The 21,232-nt window shown below is 43.6% G+C and overlaps 1 protein-coding gene across 1 annotated transcript; it reads left to right on the top strand.

The window, feature by feature from the left end:
• Positions 1–1,816: 1,816 nt before the first annotated feature.
• INO80C (INO80 complex subunit C) lies at positions 1,817–20,921 on the top strand. The gene is made up of 5 exons (XM_037508653.2): positions 1,817–2,065; positions 11,127–11,237; positions 12,501–12,612; positions 13,508–13,575; positions 20,520–20,921. Exons 1-5 carry the CDS (start codon positions 1,910–1,912, stop codon positions 20,649–20,651), a joined length of 579 nt encoding a protein of 192 aa, XP_037364550.1. The 5' UTR covers positions 1,817–1,909; the 3' UTR covers positions 20,652–20,921.
• Positions 20,922–21,232: the final 311 nt, after the last annotated feature.

Consider the following 21,232-nt stretch of genomic DNA (forward strand, 5'->3'; position numbering starts at 1 on the left):
TAGGTAGTGCCTGGCAGAGCAGAGAATGGAGTGTCGGGAATGAAGTAAAAGAAGGAGGCATAGCCCAGGTATAAAGGACCTTATATGCTAAAGTAAAAGGGCCCTTAAAAACATAGTAAAGTATCGTGGTTATTATCTGGAATTTAGATAGCCCATTTTGACAGCTGTGTGAAGGGTGGCCTGGAATCTAGGAGGACTAGGTAAAATTGGAGGCCCAAATTTGAATGAAAGAAGAGTTAAAGGCAATGCGAGGAAGGGGCAATACAGCAGTGGGGGTGGGGCTGGAGCCAGGAAACCAGTGACAACACCTATTTTCTGGCTTGGGTGGCTGGCTGGTTAGAGGTGTCGGTAATTGAGATAAAAAGTAAGGAAGACTAGACTTAGGTGAGGATAGGGATAGAATTGGGGCATGAGAAAAAACATTTCAAAACTGGTATGCTTTCTCCAGAGGAGAAAAGATTAACAATATTGTTTCTCTATCTGTTCTCTTTCTCTCAGTTCTGAGTTATTCTGTAGCCTATTTCCTTCAACTACTCAGATTGTATTAGAACACAGTAGCTTCAACTAGTTACTAGAGGGATTTTGCGCATTAAAAAAACCCCCAGCTAATCATGTGCCAATGACTTGCAAGTTACTGTGACGTGGGAAAGAAAAGTGAACAAAATACAACTAAGCTTCCCCTTATAGAATTCTAGCAAAAGCCAAAAAAAAGGGGCATTAACTAATCAATTATAAACCATGTAGTCTATATCATAAAGGTTCTAATGTATAGTGTAGTATGTGGCAAGTAACAAGGGGGAAGAGGTGTTCCACCAAGGTTCATATAGCTTTCAGCGTATTTGTGAACTCTCCGAAATCTGTATGTAAAAATTTATCCAAGCCTAGTTAAACCAAAGTCATCTGAATAAGCTGAAGATCTAATTGGCTTTAATAAAAGATTCATGAATCAGGAAAAACTGCATGTAGCTAATAGAAGGGTGTGCTCGGGAGTTGTGTACTAATAGGTTTTCATAGTCAGAAGAGGGTGAGACAAAGTTATTAGCAAAAAAATTATTTCAGGAAAAGTCACCTTGGGGGTGGGGGAGTACCTCTTTTTTTTGTTTTTTGTTTTTTTGCAGACTACATCACTACTGCTGGCCATGAAATTCCAGATTTATTGGTTTAAAATTCTACTTTTGGGAAAGGCTGAAACTACAATTAGTTTAGGTGTTAAATTTTAGTGCGGCTTGCCATAAATTATTTCATTTAAGCCTATTTCTTTTTTTTTTTTTTTAACAGGCTAGGCATTTAGTGATGGGGAGGAGAGATCACAGGCTCAAAGGGGTCAGTGATTCCCCTGAAAGGTTAAGAACCATTTTACACTTACAGTTCATTTAGGCACTGCTGAGACAGACTTATTCCACAGGAGACTGCACAGACCATGAAAGCTAGAAGGTTGGCAGTCTGTCTAGTACATCCGGAATGATGCTATCTTTACTGTTTCAGACATCAAAAGTGATCTGAGTTTTTAAGTCCTAGTTATTAAAAAAAGATGGCAAGAAGTTCTATTCTCCCAGTGTTATAGGACAGGGAGAGTCAGCTCCACCCTCCCTTGGGTGGGGCAGGGAACCTCCCCCTTTCCTGGGGACCACCCTGTTGCACCAGGAGGGGATTCTTGCCAAGTTTGAGCCCCCAGAGTATAGGAACCACTTGCTGACACCTTTCCTGTCCCATCAGAATAGACTGTTCCGGGCTCCGCGTTTTATATGCGGCCGAGAGATTCAGGCACTACTTTGAGACCCGGTTTTCGAGCTGAAGTCCAGGCCGGGTTTTCGCGCATCAAGACGGAAGTAACGGCGCGCCGGAAGTTCAAGGCCAGCACCGGGAAAGAAGTGGGGCCGGGGGGAGGGGAAAACGACTGAGGGTAGGAATGGCGGCCCAAATTCCAATTGTGGCCACCGCTTCCACTCCGGGGATAGCTCGGAACAGTAAGAAGAGGCCGGCCAGCCCGTCCCACAACGGCAGCAGTTCCGGAGGCTACAGCGCCGCTAAGAAGAAAAAAGTGTCCGCCTCTGGCTTTGCACAGGTACGGGGCACTCGCCGAGCCTGCGCATGCGCAGGAGCTTCCTGGGTGGGACGGGTGCGCGTGCGCGAGGCCGTGCTGCTGGGAGCGAGAGCGCATGCGCGCCCCCCCCCCGCCCCGCCCCGCCCCGGGCTGCTGGCTTAGGATGCCACTGAGTTTTCACCTGTAATTTGGACACGTGGGATTTGGTTGAAGAAACACCTGCGTTGGGCCTCCCCGGTGGCGCAGCGGTTGAGCGCTGGGTTGAGAAGCTGCCCGCGGCCTCTGCGGCGCCGGTTCAATCCCCGGCTGCTCCCCGGCCACCGGAGGAGGGTCCCACATGGCGCGCAGACCTCTCCTGCCGCCCGCTGCTCCCTTCAGCAGTGTACTTCGGTCCTTCTGCCTGCTCTGCTCCCCGCTCTGGCTCTGGTGGATTCTCTCACCCTCCCGCGCTTCTGACTGTACCCAGTGCATGTATGGACAAAACAAACAAACAAACAAATAAATAAAAAAAAAACATGCCTCTATTAAAAAAAAAAAAAAATCTTAAAAAAAAAAAAAAAAAAAAGAAACACCTGCGTTGCGTTGTCCTGGAGAGGAGCGGAGAGATGGACGGTTATTACTGACTTAGTGGAAGGATTGCCCCTTCCCTTCCAAGTTGCGTTTAGAGCAAGCTCAAGACGCCTGTGAGTTTCAGTTAAGTAGAAGTTAGCATATTACACCTTCGACCTTCCTCCAGAGTTTAGAGTGCCTTAGGTGCGGAGCACCCTAATAAATACACGGAGGAGGGCCTCCCTGGTGGCGCAAGGGGTTAAGCACCGCACTATGAAGCAAGCCGCAGCCTCTGCAGCAGGAGTTCGATCCCCGGGGCCGGCTGGCCAGAGAGAAACCCACATGGCGCCGCAGACCTCTCCTGTCTCGCCAGCTGCTCCCCTCAGCAGTGTATTTAGGTCAATCTGCTGCTCAGCTCCGCACTCTGTTTCTGGTGAATGCTCTCACCCCCTGCATCTCAGGCCTGTATCACAGCTCTTGTATGCATAAAAAAATCTTAAAAAAAAAAAAGTACACGGAGGGAATACAAAGATATATTGATACGGATGGGTTCCCTCTTCCCCCAGAAAAGTGCTTTTTTGACCCTCAGTGGGTTTGGTCTTACTTGGTGGCGTTACAGGAAATACATGAGCTCCATGGTCGGACAGCCCTGAGCACAGCACCTTGTGCAGACTTCACAGCATCTGGACAATCCAGGCCCGGCGATTCCAGCAGAGTATTAAAACAGTTAAGTTAAAAACCGTTGGAGGCTACTTCCCAAATTAGTTGCACTATTATGTAGTTTCATCAGCAAAGTATGGGAATTGCAGTTACTGTTTGTAGCGGCAGGAAGGGCACGGAGCAGGTTCTCTATGACCGGAGCAGCCAGGGGTAAAGGAGGAGAGAGTCCTGGAGCCCGCGGTGGCTTTTTCAGGCTTTTATTCAGATAACCAGGTACATTGCAGGCAGGGGTGCTAGGGGCCTGAGATGCTGGCAGGCCTCCCAGCCCCGGCCAGTTTCACTCTATCTGGGTTCTCCAGCGTTCTCTCGGGGCCTCTGCTTCTCTGCTTTTTCTCCTTCCCGTGTCTTTCGCTCTGCTGGTGTCCCCCTGATGCTGCCTTTATAAGCCCAGTCTCTTAGCCCAGGTGTGCCGGCCTACACATGGCCACACACCACTCCAGGTGCCCGCCATCTGGCATGCATTCAGGACCACAGGGTTCCATCATCAGTCCTAATGGTGGGAGGGTAGAAAGACTGATACTTTACTAACCCTACACTGTTCATCTTCAGCGACACTTGGCACTGCCAGTCTTCAATTTTAGCCATTCCAATGGGCGTGTAGTGATATCTCATTGTTTTAATTTTGTTTTTCTGATTACTAATGGTATCAGTCACATTTTCACATGGAGATGAACTATTCCACTATCTTTGGTGAAGAACCTGACTTTTTCTAATTAGGTTATCATTATTTTTAACAATCTGTGTAGGAGTTCTTTAAATACTCTTGATTGGAATTCTTTCTTTAACGCTTATTTGCATTGTGATTGCTTTCTTCCACACTGTGCTTAGTATCCAACTGTTTGTAGATAACATTTTGGTATCCAGCTGTGCCAAGTGCCAGGAATATAGTCAGTACATATTGGGACAAATGATTGTTTTGACCTTAAAGATAGCTTAATCACCTCCCACCACAGCAAACTTCAAAGGGTGACCAAGTGCCTCCAGGATGCAGGTAATTCCCAGTAACTCAGTGTGTTGGAAATCACATCTCTGTTGGCTTTAGAGGTCTAAGGACAAGAGCTGCCTAAGTACCCCCTGCAGCAGCCTCAGCAAACCCTTAGGCTGGAAAGAGTAGGTCATTCTTGGAATAGTGAATTCTTTTCTTTGCTCTCCTTCCCAACTGGGATTTAAGTAATAAGATATATAACCAGTTACCCTACTCACACCCTCAGCGTCCTGTGAGTAATGAAAAAACTGCTTCTCACTCCAGAGAGGAGTCTTGCATTGCTTTGCTGCTCTGACATAGCCTTCCGTTCTGGCTCCCTGGTCCACAGCATATGCAGGCATTAATGCAGTGCTGCCTGGAATCTTCATGGATCTTCCTTTATCTGTGTCTCCTTCTCAGCCTTTCTGTTCTGTTTCATTTGAGTTTAGTCAGCAAGAATTTGTTGTACTGTGTTGCTTTTATGGCTCTAGCCTTATGCTTAAGACATTTCAAAGATTATAGCTTGTTCCTGTCATCCTAAAACCTCCCAGGAAGATTGACATACATTTATTGTAAGCGTTTTCTATTGCTGTTGTAACAAATTACCACAGATTTAGTGACTTAAATAACAGCTTTTTACTAGTTCATGTTTCTGTAGGTCAGAAGCCCTGGCTTGACGTCACTGGTTTGGTTTTCTGCCTAAAGTATCACAAAGCTGAATCAGTGTTGGCTGTGTGATGTCTTCTTGTTTGGAGACTGGCGAAACTCTCTTCTCAGACGTAGTCAAGGTTTTTGGCAGACTTCAGTTATTTGCACTGTAGGACTGAGGTCCCTGTGTCTTTGCTATCAGTTAGCCACTACTCGCATTCCTTGCCACGTGGCCTCTTCCATCTTTGAAGCCAGCTATGGAGAAGCTCTCAGGCTTCAAATCTTTCTGAGGACTCTCATGTCGAGTGTGAACCCAGATCTAAAAGGCTTATGTGATTAGTGTAGACCCACCTAAATAATCTCATTTGTTTAAAGTCAGCTAATTTGAGCTGATTTGGGGATTTAATTACATCTCCAAAACCCCTTCACAGCAGTACCTGGATTAGTGCTTGCTTGAATAACAGAGGCCCAGAATTTTAAGGGTCATGTTAGAATTCTACGTATCTTGTATATGAAAGAATTAGGAAGATACGGTAATTTCTAACCATGTATCTGAACTGATTATAGGTATTCTCTTGTGTTGGTGTGCTAGTGTAATGTAGCGACACAGAGGATGATGAGAACTCTCATAGGCAGAGGGGAGGTGGGAGGCAGAGGGCCTTGTGACTTTGAAAGGTGTTGGGTTTGGATGGAACAGCTTTGTAGGGTTAGAGCTGTGTGCATGTTTCAAATTGTTCAGTTTCATCATTGGGGAATGAGTTGTTTGGTTTATGTCACAATCTGGAAATTATCATCACTCATTTGCTGTTTATGATACTTTGAAAATGATTATTGTTAACAATGATTATTGTTAAAAATGATTATTGTTAACTTGGAGAACAGATATTCTGATGAAGTAAAATAAATCATGATTAATAATAATAAATAGTTTTTGAACATTTGCTGTATGCCAAGCACTGTTCCAAGCACTTTCTGAGTGTTACCTAATTCTTAAAACAACAATGTGAATCGTTATTCTCATTTTACAGATAAAAAGGCAGGGGCATAGAGAGGTTAAGTAAGTCTCCCCAAGTCACACAGCTAGCAAGTGGTAGAGTCAGTATTCAAACTATAGACTTCCCAGAGTCCATATTCATTTTTGTTTACTGCAAAGAAGTGCTTTTGGGGGAAGTTTTATTGCATCAATTATAGGGCATTTTAGACATTCCAAGTGCCTATTCAAATTGATAAAAACTACAGAGAAACCTAATTCACTATAGACTGAAATTTATGTAGTAGACTGATTTCTGATGGTAAATAAGCAGTTAACAAAACATTAATTAAGTGGAATACCAGCAGTTGTTTCTCCAGAATGTCAATGCAGAGTGCAGATAGGATGGAGTCACCTGTAATTAGAGGCAGGCAAAGAATGCTGGGCTGATTTTATTTGTTCATTTAAAAAAAAATCAACTTAAAAATTATGATAATTAAAGTTTTATAAGTTTTTTTTAATGTTTTATTTTTTATATTTATTATTTTTTTTATTTATGCATACAAGAACTGAGGTGTAGGCCAGAGGTACATGGGGGTGAGATGATTCACCAGAGACAGAATGGGGAGCAGAACAGGTGGAGCTATTGAAATACTCTGCTGAGGGGAGCAGTGGGTGAGACAGGACAGGTCTGCTCTGTCATGTGGGTCAGCTCTCTGGCTGGGAATCGAACTCAGGCAATGGCTGGCAATAGCTTGACAGTGCTGAGACTTTAACCCCTGAGCCACCAGGGAGACCCTATTTAAAAAAATGTTTTAAATGGACATGAAAATTATGCAGTTTCCTTCCCCAGTAATTAAAGTCATGTTTCCTACATGTAGATATAGTTTTTCATAATTGTATTTCATGTATAACATTTTTATTCTGCTTTCCACTTAGCGTTATTTCATGATGCTCCAAATGTTCTCTTATGTCTCTTTGGGGCCTGGGAACAAATAGCCCACATCAAAAGATTGCCCTGTATTCTTTCTCAGGAATTCACTGTGCACACATCACCTTTGAGCCTGCTCACTAGGGATCAGGGAAGAAGCATGAACAGAAAGGGAGAGATGCAGTCTTTTCACACTTCTGACATGGAAAAAAAGATCAGCGCCACTGTTGAGGATGGTCCTGTGAGCTGGGCATGTCCTGTGGATGGTTCTGTCATCACCACGGAGGCCCTGGGGTGGGTTTTCCTTCTCCTTTAGTATCCCCTTTCGCTTCCTTAGCAGTTCTGTGGGTTTGTTTTCTCCCAGATGGAAACATCATTATATAAGTAGTCATTTTCTTTATGAAAAACTCAAAACAACAAAGTTGAAACTTAGAGCGTATCTGACCCCAGGAAACTTCTTTTGCGTTCTGCCTCTTTCCCCTAAGCTGTCCCTAGTTGTCTTGTTTTGTTTTGTTTGTGGTTTTTTTTTTTTTTTTTTTTTTTTTACCGTGATGCTCACTGGGTTGTTCTTAAGGTTGTTTTTCTCTCACTTAATCTACACCACCCTGTAGACCCTGCCTCCCGGCAGCCTACACCCTTTGGCCTTTTTCACACTGAACAGGCCTGTGGTGCACCCTTTTGGATTGTTTTTAGATTCCTTAAGAGAGTGGCACCTTGCTTCCAACACTGGCAGTTTCCTCAGACCTGCACATCTCGTGTGCCTTCCCGCCAGTGGGCCTGGCTTTCTCCTGGTTTCTGAACCACCACCTCTTTGGAAAAGGAGGTGACTGTCACTTTTCTCTATGTGCTTGATGGCTCCAGCTTCCTCCTAAGTGCGGGGGAGCCCCTGGCACGTTCACTGGGTGTGATCCCTCTATCCCTCTATCTTGTTTGAGCCACCCAGTTGGTGCCATTCTATTGTGGCAACCCTGGAAGACTGATGCAAGTGTTTCTTACTTTCGGGCACCACAGTGCTCATCTTGTACTTTCTTGCCCCAACCCTGGAATCATCCGTTTCTTCAAGTCGTAATAGTTCTTTTTTTTTTTTTTTTTAAAGATTTTTTTAATTTATTTATACAAGCACTGGGTACAGTCAGAAGCGCGGGAGGGTGAGAGAATTCACCAGAGCCAGAGCGGGGAGCAGAGCAGGCAGAAGGACCGAAGTGCACTGCTGAGGGGAGCAGCGGGCGGCAGGAGAGGTCTGCGCTCCATGTGGGACCCTCCTCTGGTGGCCGGGGAGCAGCCGGGGATCGAACCGGCGCTGCAGAGGCTGCGGGCAGCTTCGCAACCCAGCGCTCAACCGCTGCACCACCGGGGAGGCCCTCAAGTCGTAATAGTTCTTAGAAAATAATATTTAGAAACCAGGATCTGAACATGGGTGTGCCCATTGTTCACTATTTCTAGTCCTGTCAATGGAGACAGGTGGGAAATACAGGTGTGTAAATATATACCCCCTTCTCACCTCTGCATCTACTACTGTGTTTATCTGTGTGTGTGTCAAAAACCACAAGGTCATATTGATAACCTGATTTCCATGTACTACCAGAGCCTACCTCTTTTCTTATTTTTCCTTCTTAGGATACATATGTAACAGTTTCAGAAATGTTAACCTGTGCCCTTGTGAAAAACAAACCTGCCAATTTCTTATGGTTCTTTTTGCCTTTAACCATAGGTTATATTGTTAAAATACCATGTTCAAAGTCACTCAAGTTATTTCTATTTTACTGTCCTTCAATATGGTTATATTTCATTCAAAATACAGTTAGGCTGATCTGTTTTTGTTTGTATTTCATTTTCTCCATCTGCTCCCCATCCTTGTTGATACTGTTGTTGTTACTATTAATTTATTATTATTATTATTATTATTATTATTATTATTTTAGTATATGAAACTTTAACATGGTTAGTCAAAATTCTGCAAAAACATATATTCAGAGAAGTCTTACTCCTCAGTTTTCCTGTCCCATTTTCCCATCCTATCTACCCTATTCCTGTAGGTAAGCAAGCCCATTCATTCTTATTGATATATTACTTTCTCTGTGCCAGGCACTGGGTTGGATGCAGGGAGACTGTGCCACGCAGTAGAGCTGGGTGTGGTGACCCTTCTGCATGCTCACTCTCTGACTCTCTCCTTCCCTTATCCACTTTCCTCTCTCCTTCTGGTCTCTTGCTCCTTGCCTGCTTCACAAAGCTGCTGTTTTATCATTGACTGAGACGTAAATACAAATTATCAGTCATATATCCAATTTATAATAGGTATTACTCTTATAAATAGTCAACACAAAATAATGATGACACCTGGCTTAAACTGCAGCAGGTGACACTGGTTATTGATTAACTGTGATGGAAGAATCAAATCCTCCTCATCAGAGTGGGTCTCCCAGGACACATGTGCCTGGCAGAAATACTGTGACCGTGAAGGAGAAATCACAAGGCCAATAAAAGTTATTTACAAAATGCTAAATCTAATCTTTGTTGTAAAATTGAAATTGACATGAACTAAGCCAATAAAGATAATTTTAGTAAAGCATAAGTGAAAATGGAGAAATTGGAATCTACCTGTGCTATACAGAAAAAGACTCAGTGGAATTTGCACCAAAAGCACAAAATAAGGGAAGGCCTGGAGAACAAAAGGTGAGGCTGGAGAGGAGGCCAGGACCTGGTCCTGATCCCCAGGGCAGTGGGAACCACTGACCAGTTGTAAGGAGGGGGTGATGACAAGCTTGTACTTAAAATTATGTTACTGAGTGCTGTGAAGAAGGAAGCGGGCGAGGTTTACTCTACAGTGTCCCTGTTCTGAAGCCTTAAGCTGATGAGGGAAAAGGCAGAAGGGAGGGCTAGTTCACCTGTGGGTACAGGAAAAGAAAGAGAAATTGGAGGCTTCTTAGTTCTTAGAGTTGATATTTGAACTTAGCCTTGGAGATCAGAAAAGTTAGGACAGACTGAGCAGGGGAGGCTGAAGTGGGGGAGGAGCAATCTAGACAGAAGAGTCTCAGACCCATGAGGAGAGACTCTAGAGGCGAGTCAGTGAAGGTGTTTGGGAAGAGACCTCAAACTTAAAGAACTATTACTGCAGAATGAATAGGCCCCGTCTTCCCTACTTTCCTCCTTTGCCATCATGAACACCATGTCAGGGCATGGGGTAGTGAGGGTGATGTGTATACATATGCTCATCCAGAACTCTGCAGTACTTACTGCTGGGAGTGTAAAAACAGAGCCATTTAGAAAAATGATTCAGGAGTTTCTTATAAAATCAAACATAACACTTACTCTAAAGGCCAACCATTCCACTCTTAGGTATTTACCCAAGAGAAGTGAAAACACTTGTTCACGCAAAGGCTTGTACAGAATGTTCATAACCGCTTTATCTGTAGTCGCTCAAGACTGAAAATGACTGAAATGTTCAGCAGGAAAATGAAAAACAAATTGCAGTTAATACAGTGGAACACTACTCTGCTGACAGTATGCAAATACAGCAAAACACACTACTGATGCAAGCAACAACATGCAGCTCAGAACTTTATGCTGAGCCAAAGAAGCCAAACGCAACAGTACCTGCTATCAGATTGCACTGCTGAAGTTCTAGAATAGGCAAAAGTAATGTAGCTATCAGAACAGAGGTCCCCCTGTGGGTGGAAGATACTGACTAGGAAGGAGTGTGAGGAAACTTTCTGGAGTGATGGAGATGCTCACTGTCTCAGTAAGAATAACAGCAACACAAGTGTAAAAATTTGGCAAAACTCATGAAACCCACACTTCAGGTCTGTGCATTTCACTGTATGTAAATTGTATGTTAATTTAAAAGTTTATTGTTGCCTGGGAAGACTGGAAATTGCATTACAAATCAGAAGTGATGTCTTCTTTTGGCATGCTTTTACTTTATGATTATTGCCTTGAAAGACTTTTTGCTTTAAAACCTATTGGCCTGCTTGGCAGCCAGGTGACCCGTGGCTCTTTAGTTTCTTTCCTTAGAGTGGTTTTAAGAACTACATGAGCCAGCTTGGCTAGGAAATCCATGGCTGTGCTTGGCACACCGGGGAGCTGAGAAGCATGTGTCGGGGGGCTGGCATGTGACTTGTAGCTTCTGCACAGCAGATGCTGCTTCCAATCTGGCATGCCCTCTGGCGCAGGCCACCTGCTGAACTCCTCTGCGCAGTGTCCCCTTTCAAGTATCTTGTAGTTATTTCCTCATGTCTTTTTGAGAGCTGAGCTATGGAATTCAGCTAAACGAAACTGACCTTGAACTATCTTATGTTTTAAGGGTATCAGCATGGAAGGCATGAGTGAGAATAAAGTGGCACCCTCTGACTTTAGCACTGGGCCTATGGAAAAAGCTGCTAAACCTTTGCCATTTAAGGACCCCAACTTTGTGGTGAGTATCTAAGGTATTTTATTGACACAAATAAAAAAGCAAACAACCATGCCTCTGACCTTGCTGGCCTGCCATCGAGGTGGCACTGGTGATCCTTCTCCATCAATACAAGTTGCCACCTTCTCTGCCATGTGCTGTTGTGGGAGGAGGGGCACAGGAGAAGAATCCTTGCTGTTCATCTCTTAGTGTGCCAGTTCCCAAGGATTTCAGCGCCCTTGTGGAATTTGTTAAAAGATAGCATTTTAAGGGCCTCCCTGGTGGTGCAGGTGGTTGAACGCAGCACTGTGAAGCTGTCCGCAGCCTCTGCAGTGCTGGTTTGATCCACGCCGGCCTCGGAGCAACCCACATGGCGCAGTAGACCTCTCCTGTCTTGCCTGCTGCTCCCCTCAGCAGTGTATTTCGTCAGTCTGCCTGTTCTGTTTCCCTCTCTGTCTCTGGTGAAGCCTCTCACCCTCCCGCGCATCCGGCTTGTACCCGGCTTTTGTATAAATAAAATAAATCTTTAAAAAAAAAACAGCATTTTAAGAATGGATCATTTTCATGATTGTTCCCCTTCCCTTTTTGTTGACCCACATAAGTTTTAGATGAGAACTGAAGGAACTAAAAGAAGAGTGCTTCTTTTTAGTTTCTTTAAGTAAATCTAAGCTATTGTGCCTTAAAGTAGAAATAGGCTGCTCTTCCTTTTGTTTTTAAAGGAGAGAATAAGTTACAGTGATTGAGATTACACCATTAAAAAGTTATTTTTCATTAGTTTTGAAAATGCAGCATTACCATTGCCTGCAACGGATATTGCTATTGTCTTCCATTTTATTGCTTCCTTATCACACAACAAAAAAAATAAAAACACAAGATTTCCAGAAGGCATGTCACTGCCACAACTTTGCAAGCAAAGTCATGCCTTCAAAGAAGAAGGCAAATAACTAAAATATAACTTTGTAGTAAATGTATTTGAAAGTAATGGGATGTTCATGAGTGAACTCCACAAAGGTAGACACAATAAAGGGATGTGATGTTAAAGAAATAGCCTTTAATTTCTACTCCATCACCAAGTAACTAATGGGTTTGGACAATCCAAAAGCTTTGTGTTTTTCTAAGTAAAATGAAAGTATATGGAGTAATAGATTTTTTAAAAGTCTTAGGAGTACAAAATGATTGTTGACAGAATGAGGGGGATATTACAGTTATGAGTAAGCATAAATGTCAGATTCTGGACAGCAGTCTCCAGTGATTCTTGTTTCTTCTGATCCATGCTTTTAATTCCAGCACTCTGGCCACGGTGGAGCAGTAGCTGGCAAGAAGAATAGAACCTGGAAGAACCTGAAACAAATTCTCGCTGCTGAAAGGGCATTGCCATGGCAACTGAACGATCCTAACTGTGAGCTGTTTGTGTGTTTATAATGTTCAGACTAGGAACTTCCTTATAACTAAATCTACGTTATTGTGTTTCCATTATAATAGGAGGCTATTTTTTTAGCTTGGCAATTTTATTGTGGCATCAATATAAGAGTTTTATGCGAATATTCCTCACAGTGTATCTGTGTTTAATCTGTTAGTGTGTGTTACAGGTGTGTGATTTTCAGTGTCACTGTTAACAGTTCAATCTGGAGAAATAAGTCCTGCCATGATAATGGTGTTTTTTGTTAGATAAGCTTCTTATTCAAAAGTCTACTCTTAAATTGTGTTTCCAAGAACAAGGTTGCCTAAAATTTAGGAGGGTTGCTAGCAACCAGTTTGAAGGCCAACTCTGTTTTTACCCTTTGAGACAGTATTTTCCAGCGTAAATACTTGATACTGCACTGTTTCCAAACCTGTGTAAAACACTGTTGTATGTTCTGTTCAACTTTACCAGGAAGTGCAGATTCATACTTCTCCTCGTCTCCTGTCCATTGCACATCTTTTATGGGGGTGACTCAGATAGGCGACAGAGCAGCTAGTCAAGTCCCTGGGTGTGGATGTCCCAGTGTCTGGATGCTCAGATCCGAGTAGTGGATTGTTTGGCATCTCATCCCTGTCAGCCCACGTAACCTGAGACAGTGAAAGTGGCTTGTGTTCCAAGATGGTGTTCTTCTTGGAGTAGAGGGTCCTTGGGGACAGGGCAGAGCCAGAGATGGGGCCTGCACTTGGCCTGTGACCTACTGCATTATTTCCCCCAGAGAGTTCTGTGAATACTTAGTCAAAAGTAAAAATTTGGGAGTTTTAGCAAACAGTATTTTAAGACAAAAGGGAAGGAATCTGAATGTTTTAGTTACCTTTTTTCTTTTTCTCTCCAGATTTTAGTATCGATGCTCCTCCATCCTTTAAACCAGCTAAGAAGTATTCAGATGTTTCAGGTCTTCTTGTGAGTAATTACATTTCTGTGTCTTATAACATTGACTTGAAAAGAAGACTTCACAGCCGTGTCCTTTTAGACAGTGTTGCATATCTACCATGCTGGCCCTCTCTGAAGCCCATAAGCTGTGACTAAGTGATGGGTTTGAGCCGAAACTTTCCCATAGTCATTTTATTTTATTTTTTTTTGCATAGAATAACTGGGGTGTAAGCCAGAGGTGTGTGTGGGGGGGGGGGGGAGGGGAGGTTTGAGAGGGTTCACCAGAGACACAGTTGGGAGCGGAACAGGCAGATTTACTGAAACACACTGCTGAGGGGAGCAGCGGGCGAGACAGGAGAGGTCTGCTGCGCCATGTGTGTCACCTCCCTGGCCAGGATCGAACTCATAACTCAAGCTGTGGGTGTGGTAGCACTGGGACTTAACCCCTAGGCCATCAGGGAGGCCCCGACCACTGTGTATAGTGTGGCTGCAACCTGGGGCACCCATGAGGTCTCCTTGCAGGGAGGGCTGCTCCAGAAAGCAGGAGCGCAGGGTTGCACTCCTCTTCCTTTGCTTGCTAACTGCAGGAGATAACATCAACTCTTTACTGATGAAGTTAAAAAATTTTCCTGCATTTTAGAGATGATTATATTTTTTAAAAAGTGAACATCTCTAAAGAGGTGTTATGTTAAACAGTGATTTTCCAATTTATTTTTAAATTTTTTTAATTTTATACATTTTTTACATCATTTTTCATTGTTGCACAATGTATGCATTTTCATCTTGGTTATAGTCCCCGTACAATTCCCACCCCCCCTTGTTTTGACCCTAATCCACCCCCCAACCCTCCCCTCCCCAGTGTGTCTCTGGTTTATAGTTGCTTGTTGGTTTTGGTTTTGTTTGTTTGTTTTGTTTTTGTTTTTTTAAATATTTATTTTATTTATGCATACAAGAATTGGGGTACAGGCCAGAGGCGTAGGGGGTGGGAGGATCCACCAGAGACAGAGTAGGGAACAGAACAGGCAGACGGACCAAAGACACTGCTGAGGGGAGCAGCAGGCGTGACAGGAGAGGGCTGCTGCGCCATGTGGGAATCTCCCTGGCTGGCTGGGATTGAATCCGCACTGCAGAGTCTGTTGACAGCTTCATAGCGCTGTGCTCAACCCTCTGCGCCACCGGGGAAGCCCCAGATTTTGATTTTTACTTTATTATAATTAGTCTTTTTCCTGGTCCCTTATTTAGGTTTTCTAAATTCCTGCCCTGAGTGAGACCATCCGGTATTTTCTTTTTCTTTCTGGCTTATTTTGCTGAGCAGGATCCCTTCCAGCGCCATCGAGCTTCCTCCCCACTGTGATCCCCTTTGGACCCGGCCCCCTCTCTTCCCCATTGCCTACCACAGTGACCCCTAAAATGCTCCTGGGGAATAGTTTGAAGAGTGCTGGCATATTTGGTCGAGTGGGGCTTGAACAAGTACTGACCTTAAGGGACCTCAGAGCCCCTCATGTCCTTTTCAGAATGACAACAAGCGCGGGCCCTGTAAAGACACTCTCGGCTCATCTTCATCCTTTTTCATCGCTAAGAAATTTGGAAATGGGCTTTTTCTCCGAACTATGTAAATGAGCACTTCTCTTTTTAAAGCTCATCTGTGTCCAACATTGGGAAAGATTTGAGTTTTTGTTTTTGAAAATAATGTTAGTTATGCTCGCTGAGCTGGTCATGTTTTAACTTTTCCTCCAAAGATCAATAGAAAGAATAGAAGCCCTATAAAATGGAGTGTGTGTGTGTGTGTGTGTGTGTGTGTGTGTGTGTGTGTGTGTGCGCGCGCGTGTGTTGGGTTCTTTTGCATCCATGTATCTCCTCCTAAATCTCCCCAGAGGAGATTTCAGGAAAGAAATGTTAGCTTGCCCAGAAGACTTTCTCTTACTCATGACTTTAAGTCACCTCTTCACCTGGGCTGCTGCCTCCCATTTGCTGCCTCCCTAACTCTCTCTCTTGAGTAATATGATGAGATCTCACTAGCAGTGAATGCTTCCTAGAATGTGTTTTGGGTGGGAAATGTGTGAGTGTACTTTTATAATATAATTCTGGCTAGTCCCAAGCTGAGCTCTCTGTTTTGGACCATTGATTCATATCATTTTCCTTTTGCCAGTACTACATTCTCTTGATTATTGTAGCTTAATAGTAAGCCTTGAAATCAGGTAACTCTATATTTTCCAAAAGTGTTTTAACTATTTGAGTGTTTTTTTGTCTTTCTCAATAGATTTTAGAACCAGGTTATTAGTATGCTTGCTGGGATAGTGATTGCATTTGCATTGCATATGTGATTATATGGAAGAAATTGAGACTCTCAACATTATTGAGTGTTCTAACCATGAACATAATACTTCTCAACTCTTATAACTGGTATTGCTTTATTAAATTTCACTTTCCAGTTACTCATTGTTAATATGTAAAAATGTGATTGATTTTAGTATGTGCATTGTGAACTTGCTAGGTCACTTTTTAATTCTAGAAGATGTTTTGTAGTTTTCTTGGGATTTTCTACGTAGACAATCATAATGACTAGTTTTATTTCTTCCTTTCCAATCTATGTGCCTTTTATTGCTGAAGAGAATGGATATTTTTGCCTTGTTGTAGGTCTTGGGAAGTAAAGACTCATACTTTCATCATTAAATATACTTGCTGGGTGCAAAGATGCTCTTTGCCAGGTTAAGAAACATTCCCTCTCTTCATAGTTGGATGTTGATTCTTGCCAAATGCTTTTTCTGTATTTATTGAGATGATCATATGATTTGTCTTATTTAGTATTTAAGATAGTGTACTATATTCAGTGATTTATTTTTTATTTTTTATTTTTTTTGCATAGTTAGCCATTGCATTCCTGGCATGAACCCTACTTGGTCATGTTAAATTGTCCTTTTTAAAAAATGTTGTTGGGTTTGATTTACTAACATTTTATTGAAGATTTTGCAACTATATTCATGAAGGTTATTGTAATATCTTTGGTTTTGGCATTTAGGTAATGCTGACCTTTTAGGATGGGTTGGTAAGTAGTCCCGTCCCCCTCTTATGTAAGAGATTGTATAGAAGTGGGTAATATTTCCTCCTTAAAATATTTGATGGATTTCTCCAGTGATACTGTCTTTGCCTGGTGTTTTCTTTTTTGGAAAGTTTAAAAGTACACAGTTAATTTCTTTAAGAAATATAGAACTAATCAAATTATCTATTTCTTTTTGATTGAGTTTTATTCATTTGTGTGTTTCAAGGAATTGATTTACTTAATTTGAAGTTGTTGAGCTTGTGGGCATGGAGCTATTAGTAGTATTCCTTATTGTTATTGTCCATGGGTCAGTAGTAATATCCTGTCTTTAATTTCTAATATTAGTAATTTATATCTTCTTTCTTTCAAAGAGCAATCAATTTTATTCATTCTTTCAAAGAACCGACTTTCGATTTCATTGATTTTTCTCTTGTTTTCCTGTTTTCCATGTCAATTAAACTTTCAAAATTTATTTTCTGCTCTTTACTGTTTTCTTCATTTGCTTGCTTGTGTTTAACTTACTCATATTTCTCTCATTTTATAAGGTGGAAACTTAGGTTACTTGATTTTATATCTTCTAATGTAAGCATTTGATGCTTCAAATTTCTCTTTAAGTGTTGATTTAGCTGCCTTTCAGAAATTTTGATATGCTTTGCTTTTATTCTTGTTCATTTCCCTAGACACTTCCTCTTAGACCAATGGGTTATTTTCAACTGTACTATTTGCGTATACATATTTAGGATGTTCAAAATACCTTTTTTTATTTTTTTAAAAGATTTATTTATTTTTATACAAGAACCGGGGTATAGGCCAGATGCGTGGGAGAGTGAGAGGATTCACCAGAGACAGAGCGGGGAACAGAACAGGCAGAAGGACCAAAATAGACTGCTGAGGGGAGCAGCGGGAGAGACAGGAGAGGTCTGCTGCGCCATGTGGGACCCTCGCCGGCCAGCCAGGATCGAACCTGCGCTGCAGAGGCTGCGGACAGTTTCACAGTGCGGTGCTCAACGGCCTGCGCCACCAGGGAGGCCCCTCAAATACCCTTTTTATTATTGACTTCTATTTTAATCCTTTATGGTGCAGAACATTATTATATCCATTGTGATCAGCACAGAGAAATGGATATCCTCAAACATTGCTTTTTTAGTGTGGGAATGTACATTGGTTCAGCTTCTTTGGAGGACTTTAGCACTACCCGCTGAGGTTAAAAAAAAACAAAAACAAAAACTTGCCTTCTAGGCAGCGCCCTAGAGAAATGGACAAATAGTATGTACAGGGAGCTTTATGCAGAAATGCCTATGAGAGGTTGAAGTAGCACAATATTGGAAGCAACGTAAAGGTCAAGCAGTGGAGCTTTCTCCCTGTTCTGTGAGCTCAGTGGTACATAACAAAATGGGTAAATGTCCTAGGTGTATTATGACCAAAAGGTACAGCGGCATAAACAACACAGTACCACTCAGGCACTCACATAAAACACAAGGTAAGTTCCTCTGGACTGTTTCTGTATTTGCGTGTAGAAGAGTATATAGAAGCAAGGTCTGAAAGGGTGCCCACCTACTGTGGTTTCCCCGGGGAAGTCAAAGGACCTTGGGATGGTAGAGAGTGTAAAAGTTACATAATTAAAAATGAAGCCAGCTCATGTGTAGACTGACCCACCCGCTCCCAGACAGCCACGTGACTTCTCCCTCATGCTTGGGCAGGGCAGGAAGGCATGCAGGGTCACACCTGTATTTAGCCCTAGCAACAGAGCTGTGGAAAGCATGACAGCTCTGGGTGAAACGGGGAGCCTTGAACTGCCTGTCACCCTGCAGCAGGGAGGCCTTCAAGCTCTTTGCTGCCTGCCTTTGGGAAGGCAGCTTTGTTTCATTCAGCTCCAGGGAGGAATCCAGAGGTTACGCCATGTGAGTGCAGTTGTAGTTGTTCACCTCTTCTGGGTCACTTGCATCCTCTCTTCTGTTCAGAACACTAGGTCGGGTCTGGTCTGTATGAGTTTTTGTTTGTAACCTTTTTGTTGGTGGCACAGTATCTCTGTATTTCACGTTATTTATTCAGCAACCTTCTTGGCAACGAGGGCTGAACTTGGGCGGGCTAGCTCAGCAGTTTGTTGGTGGGAGTGAGGCAGCCACAGACCTGGAGCCAGGCTGGGGCTGGGTCATGTACAGAGGCCAGCTGATCAAAGCCAGATCCACATGCCTGCACCCGAGCTCACGACAGTGCTGACACGCTCCTCTCCCCCCAGTTAGTTCATCTACATGCCTCGCGGCCAGGAGCCCTCAAAAGGGACTTGCTGCTCTTTTCCTATTTAAGCCTTCAGTTTTATTACTGTCATTAAACGAAATGTGGTACAGAAAAGCAATATCAAGATTAGACACAAGGATCAAAGTTTTTAAGAGCTTTAATTAATTTTTTGGGATAATTCCATGTGGAAGTTAAGTTCCTTAGGGAGTCCCCTCTGGCAGAGTTGAAGACGGAGCTATGACTAAGTGCCATCAGCTTGCTGCTGCCTCACTGACGTCCCCTCCCTTATTAAATCATAGCCCTGCCGCGTCCTGGTCCACACAGATCCTCAGCACTGGAGCAGACAACTACACTTCAATAATCGGACATTATCTGTCTAGACCTAAATGGCATCTTTTATAGTTTTTAAAAGGAGCTCAATATGACTCACCCTCAAAATCTGTAGAAGCCATGTGCCTTGAGGGATATAATAAATGGATTGTTTTCTCTACATTGCACAGGGGGAAAACGGACCAAAAGAGAATTTTAATAGGTCAGTGGGAAACACATTCTCTTTTTTGTGATGGTTCAGATCACCCGTTTGTTCATTCATTCGTTCATCATTCCTTGTACGGACACCGGAGGACCCCTGTGCAGTCTGCATTGCACTGGGAACCGGGGCACAGGGATAAACAGGTTTCTGTTTCATGGAGCCTCACAGCCTAGACCTTAGCCAAAGATGCATGCAGATAGCAAACATAAAAGGAACAGAGATAAGCATTCCACACAGACACATGTGGTGATATGAAGGCGAGGGTGGCGAGGGTGGCGAGGGTGGCGTCCTGACCTCCTCTGAAGGGGCAGATAAGGCTGCCCTGACATTCTGACTTTGGGGCTGAACCCTCAAGGATGAACAAGGATTACTGAGAGTCGGGACCCCACCTAAGGAAAGGGCAAATGGGCATGCTGGGAGGGAGGAACCTGGAGTGGGGGTAGCTGGAATCAGAGCATGGAGACATGTGACTAAGAGACTGCTGGGAAAGAAGGTCCGGCCTCCTTGCAGGGGTGAGGAGCCGTGCTGAGGACTTGAGCCTTTGTCCTGAGGACAGAGAAGCGCCATGGAGAGGTTTCATGCTGAGAGATGGCATGTTCAGAATTGCAAGTGGCAAAGATGACTGTGGGTGCAGTTGGGGGATGGTGGGCCCTTCCAGGGGTGCGGGTGTGGATGGCCAGTTCCCACTGCCTAATTGCCCAGGGAGCCATGGAAGCAGCACTGGGAGTGGGTAGAGCACTGGAGAGGAGCGCACTTGGGGCAGGAGGAGTGTACCGGGTGACTGGCATCCTCCAGGTGCTACTCTGCCTTGGGGAACAGATCTGGAACATTGCAGTAGGTGGGAACTTGGGGGGTGGAGGACGGGAAACAGTCATCATGGATTCAGTTCTGGAGCTGTTGCTTTTAGCTCTTGAGGCACCAAGCATAAGAGTCCTGATGTCTGATGTGGTTATTCTTCTTCCTGTCCTTACCCTGAAGTATTTCTCAAGTCTGGGAAGATAAATGAGTCATAGCTCAAGTGAGCAATTTAGTGTTCTTGGTGACAATAAGACATAATGAAGATCCATTTCACCTTCAGTAAAATAGAAAAAGTTTTTAACTTGATCTTAAAAAACGCCACCACCATCAACTCTCCGTCTTCCTCTCTGCCTGTTGCCCGTGCAGGCCAATTACACTGACCCCCAGAGCAAGCTGCGCTTCAGCACCATTGAGGAGTTTTCCTACATTCGGAGGCTGCCATCCGACGTCGTCACTGGCTACCTGGCCCTGAGAAAGGCCACGAGCATCGTTCCCTGAGCTGGGGAAAACGGAGAGCAAGTGGGAAACTGTTTCAAAGACAGACTTTGGACTCATGATTTTGTTTCATGGAAACAAACTCATTCTGTTGTCAATCTGGAAATGTCAGCGCTGTGCCTTGGAAAGAAGGTTTGGCTTTCATTTGAGGGTTTTTTTCCCCTGTGTTTTTCCTCCAAGTGTGATATTTCCTGTTGAATTAAATTATACTTCAGTTGTTGCCTCAAATAAAGATGTTTGACAAGAAAATAGAAAATTGTGCTTTTAGTTTAACCCAAGTAAGTCCCCAAACTTTGACTTCGAAGTTTTGAACTCTTCTAACATGTTTAAAAACTCTTCGGTGAATCCTGACAATGGGACTGGATTATTCCTGAACCCCGTAACTCCCCCTTTAGAGCATGTCGGTCTTTCTCTTTGATCAGAAGGCTTGGAGGAGGCCCAAAGCTGGGGCTGGAGAAGAAAGAGCTGGGTAACCCACCCTATCTCCCTGGCCAGTCCTCACCCTGGGCCACAGCCTCCAAATAAGCCTCCAGAACCTTGGCGCATGCCTGTCATTTAAGCCACCCAGTTTGTGGTCTTCCATC

The sequence above is a fragment of the Talpa occidentalis genome, unplaced genomic scaffold, assembly GCF_014898055.3.
Source record: "Talpa occidentalis isolate TD23 unplaced genomic scaffold, MPIMG_talOcc4v2.1 talOcc4.13, whole genome shotgun sequence".
NCBI classification, from domain to species: Eukaryota; Metazoa; Chordata; class Mammalia; order Eulipotyphla; family Talpidae; genus Talpa; species Talpa occidentalis.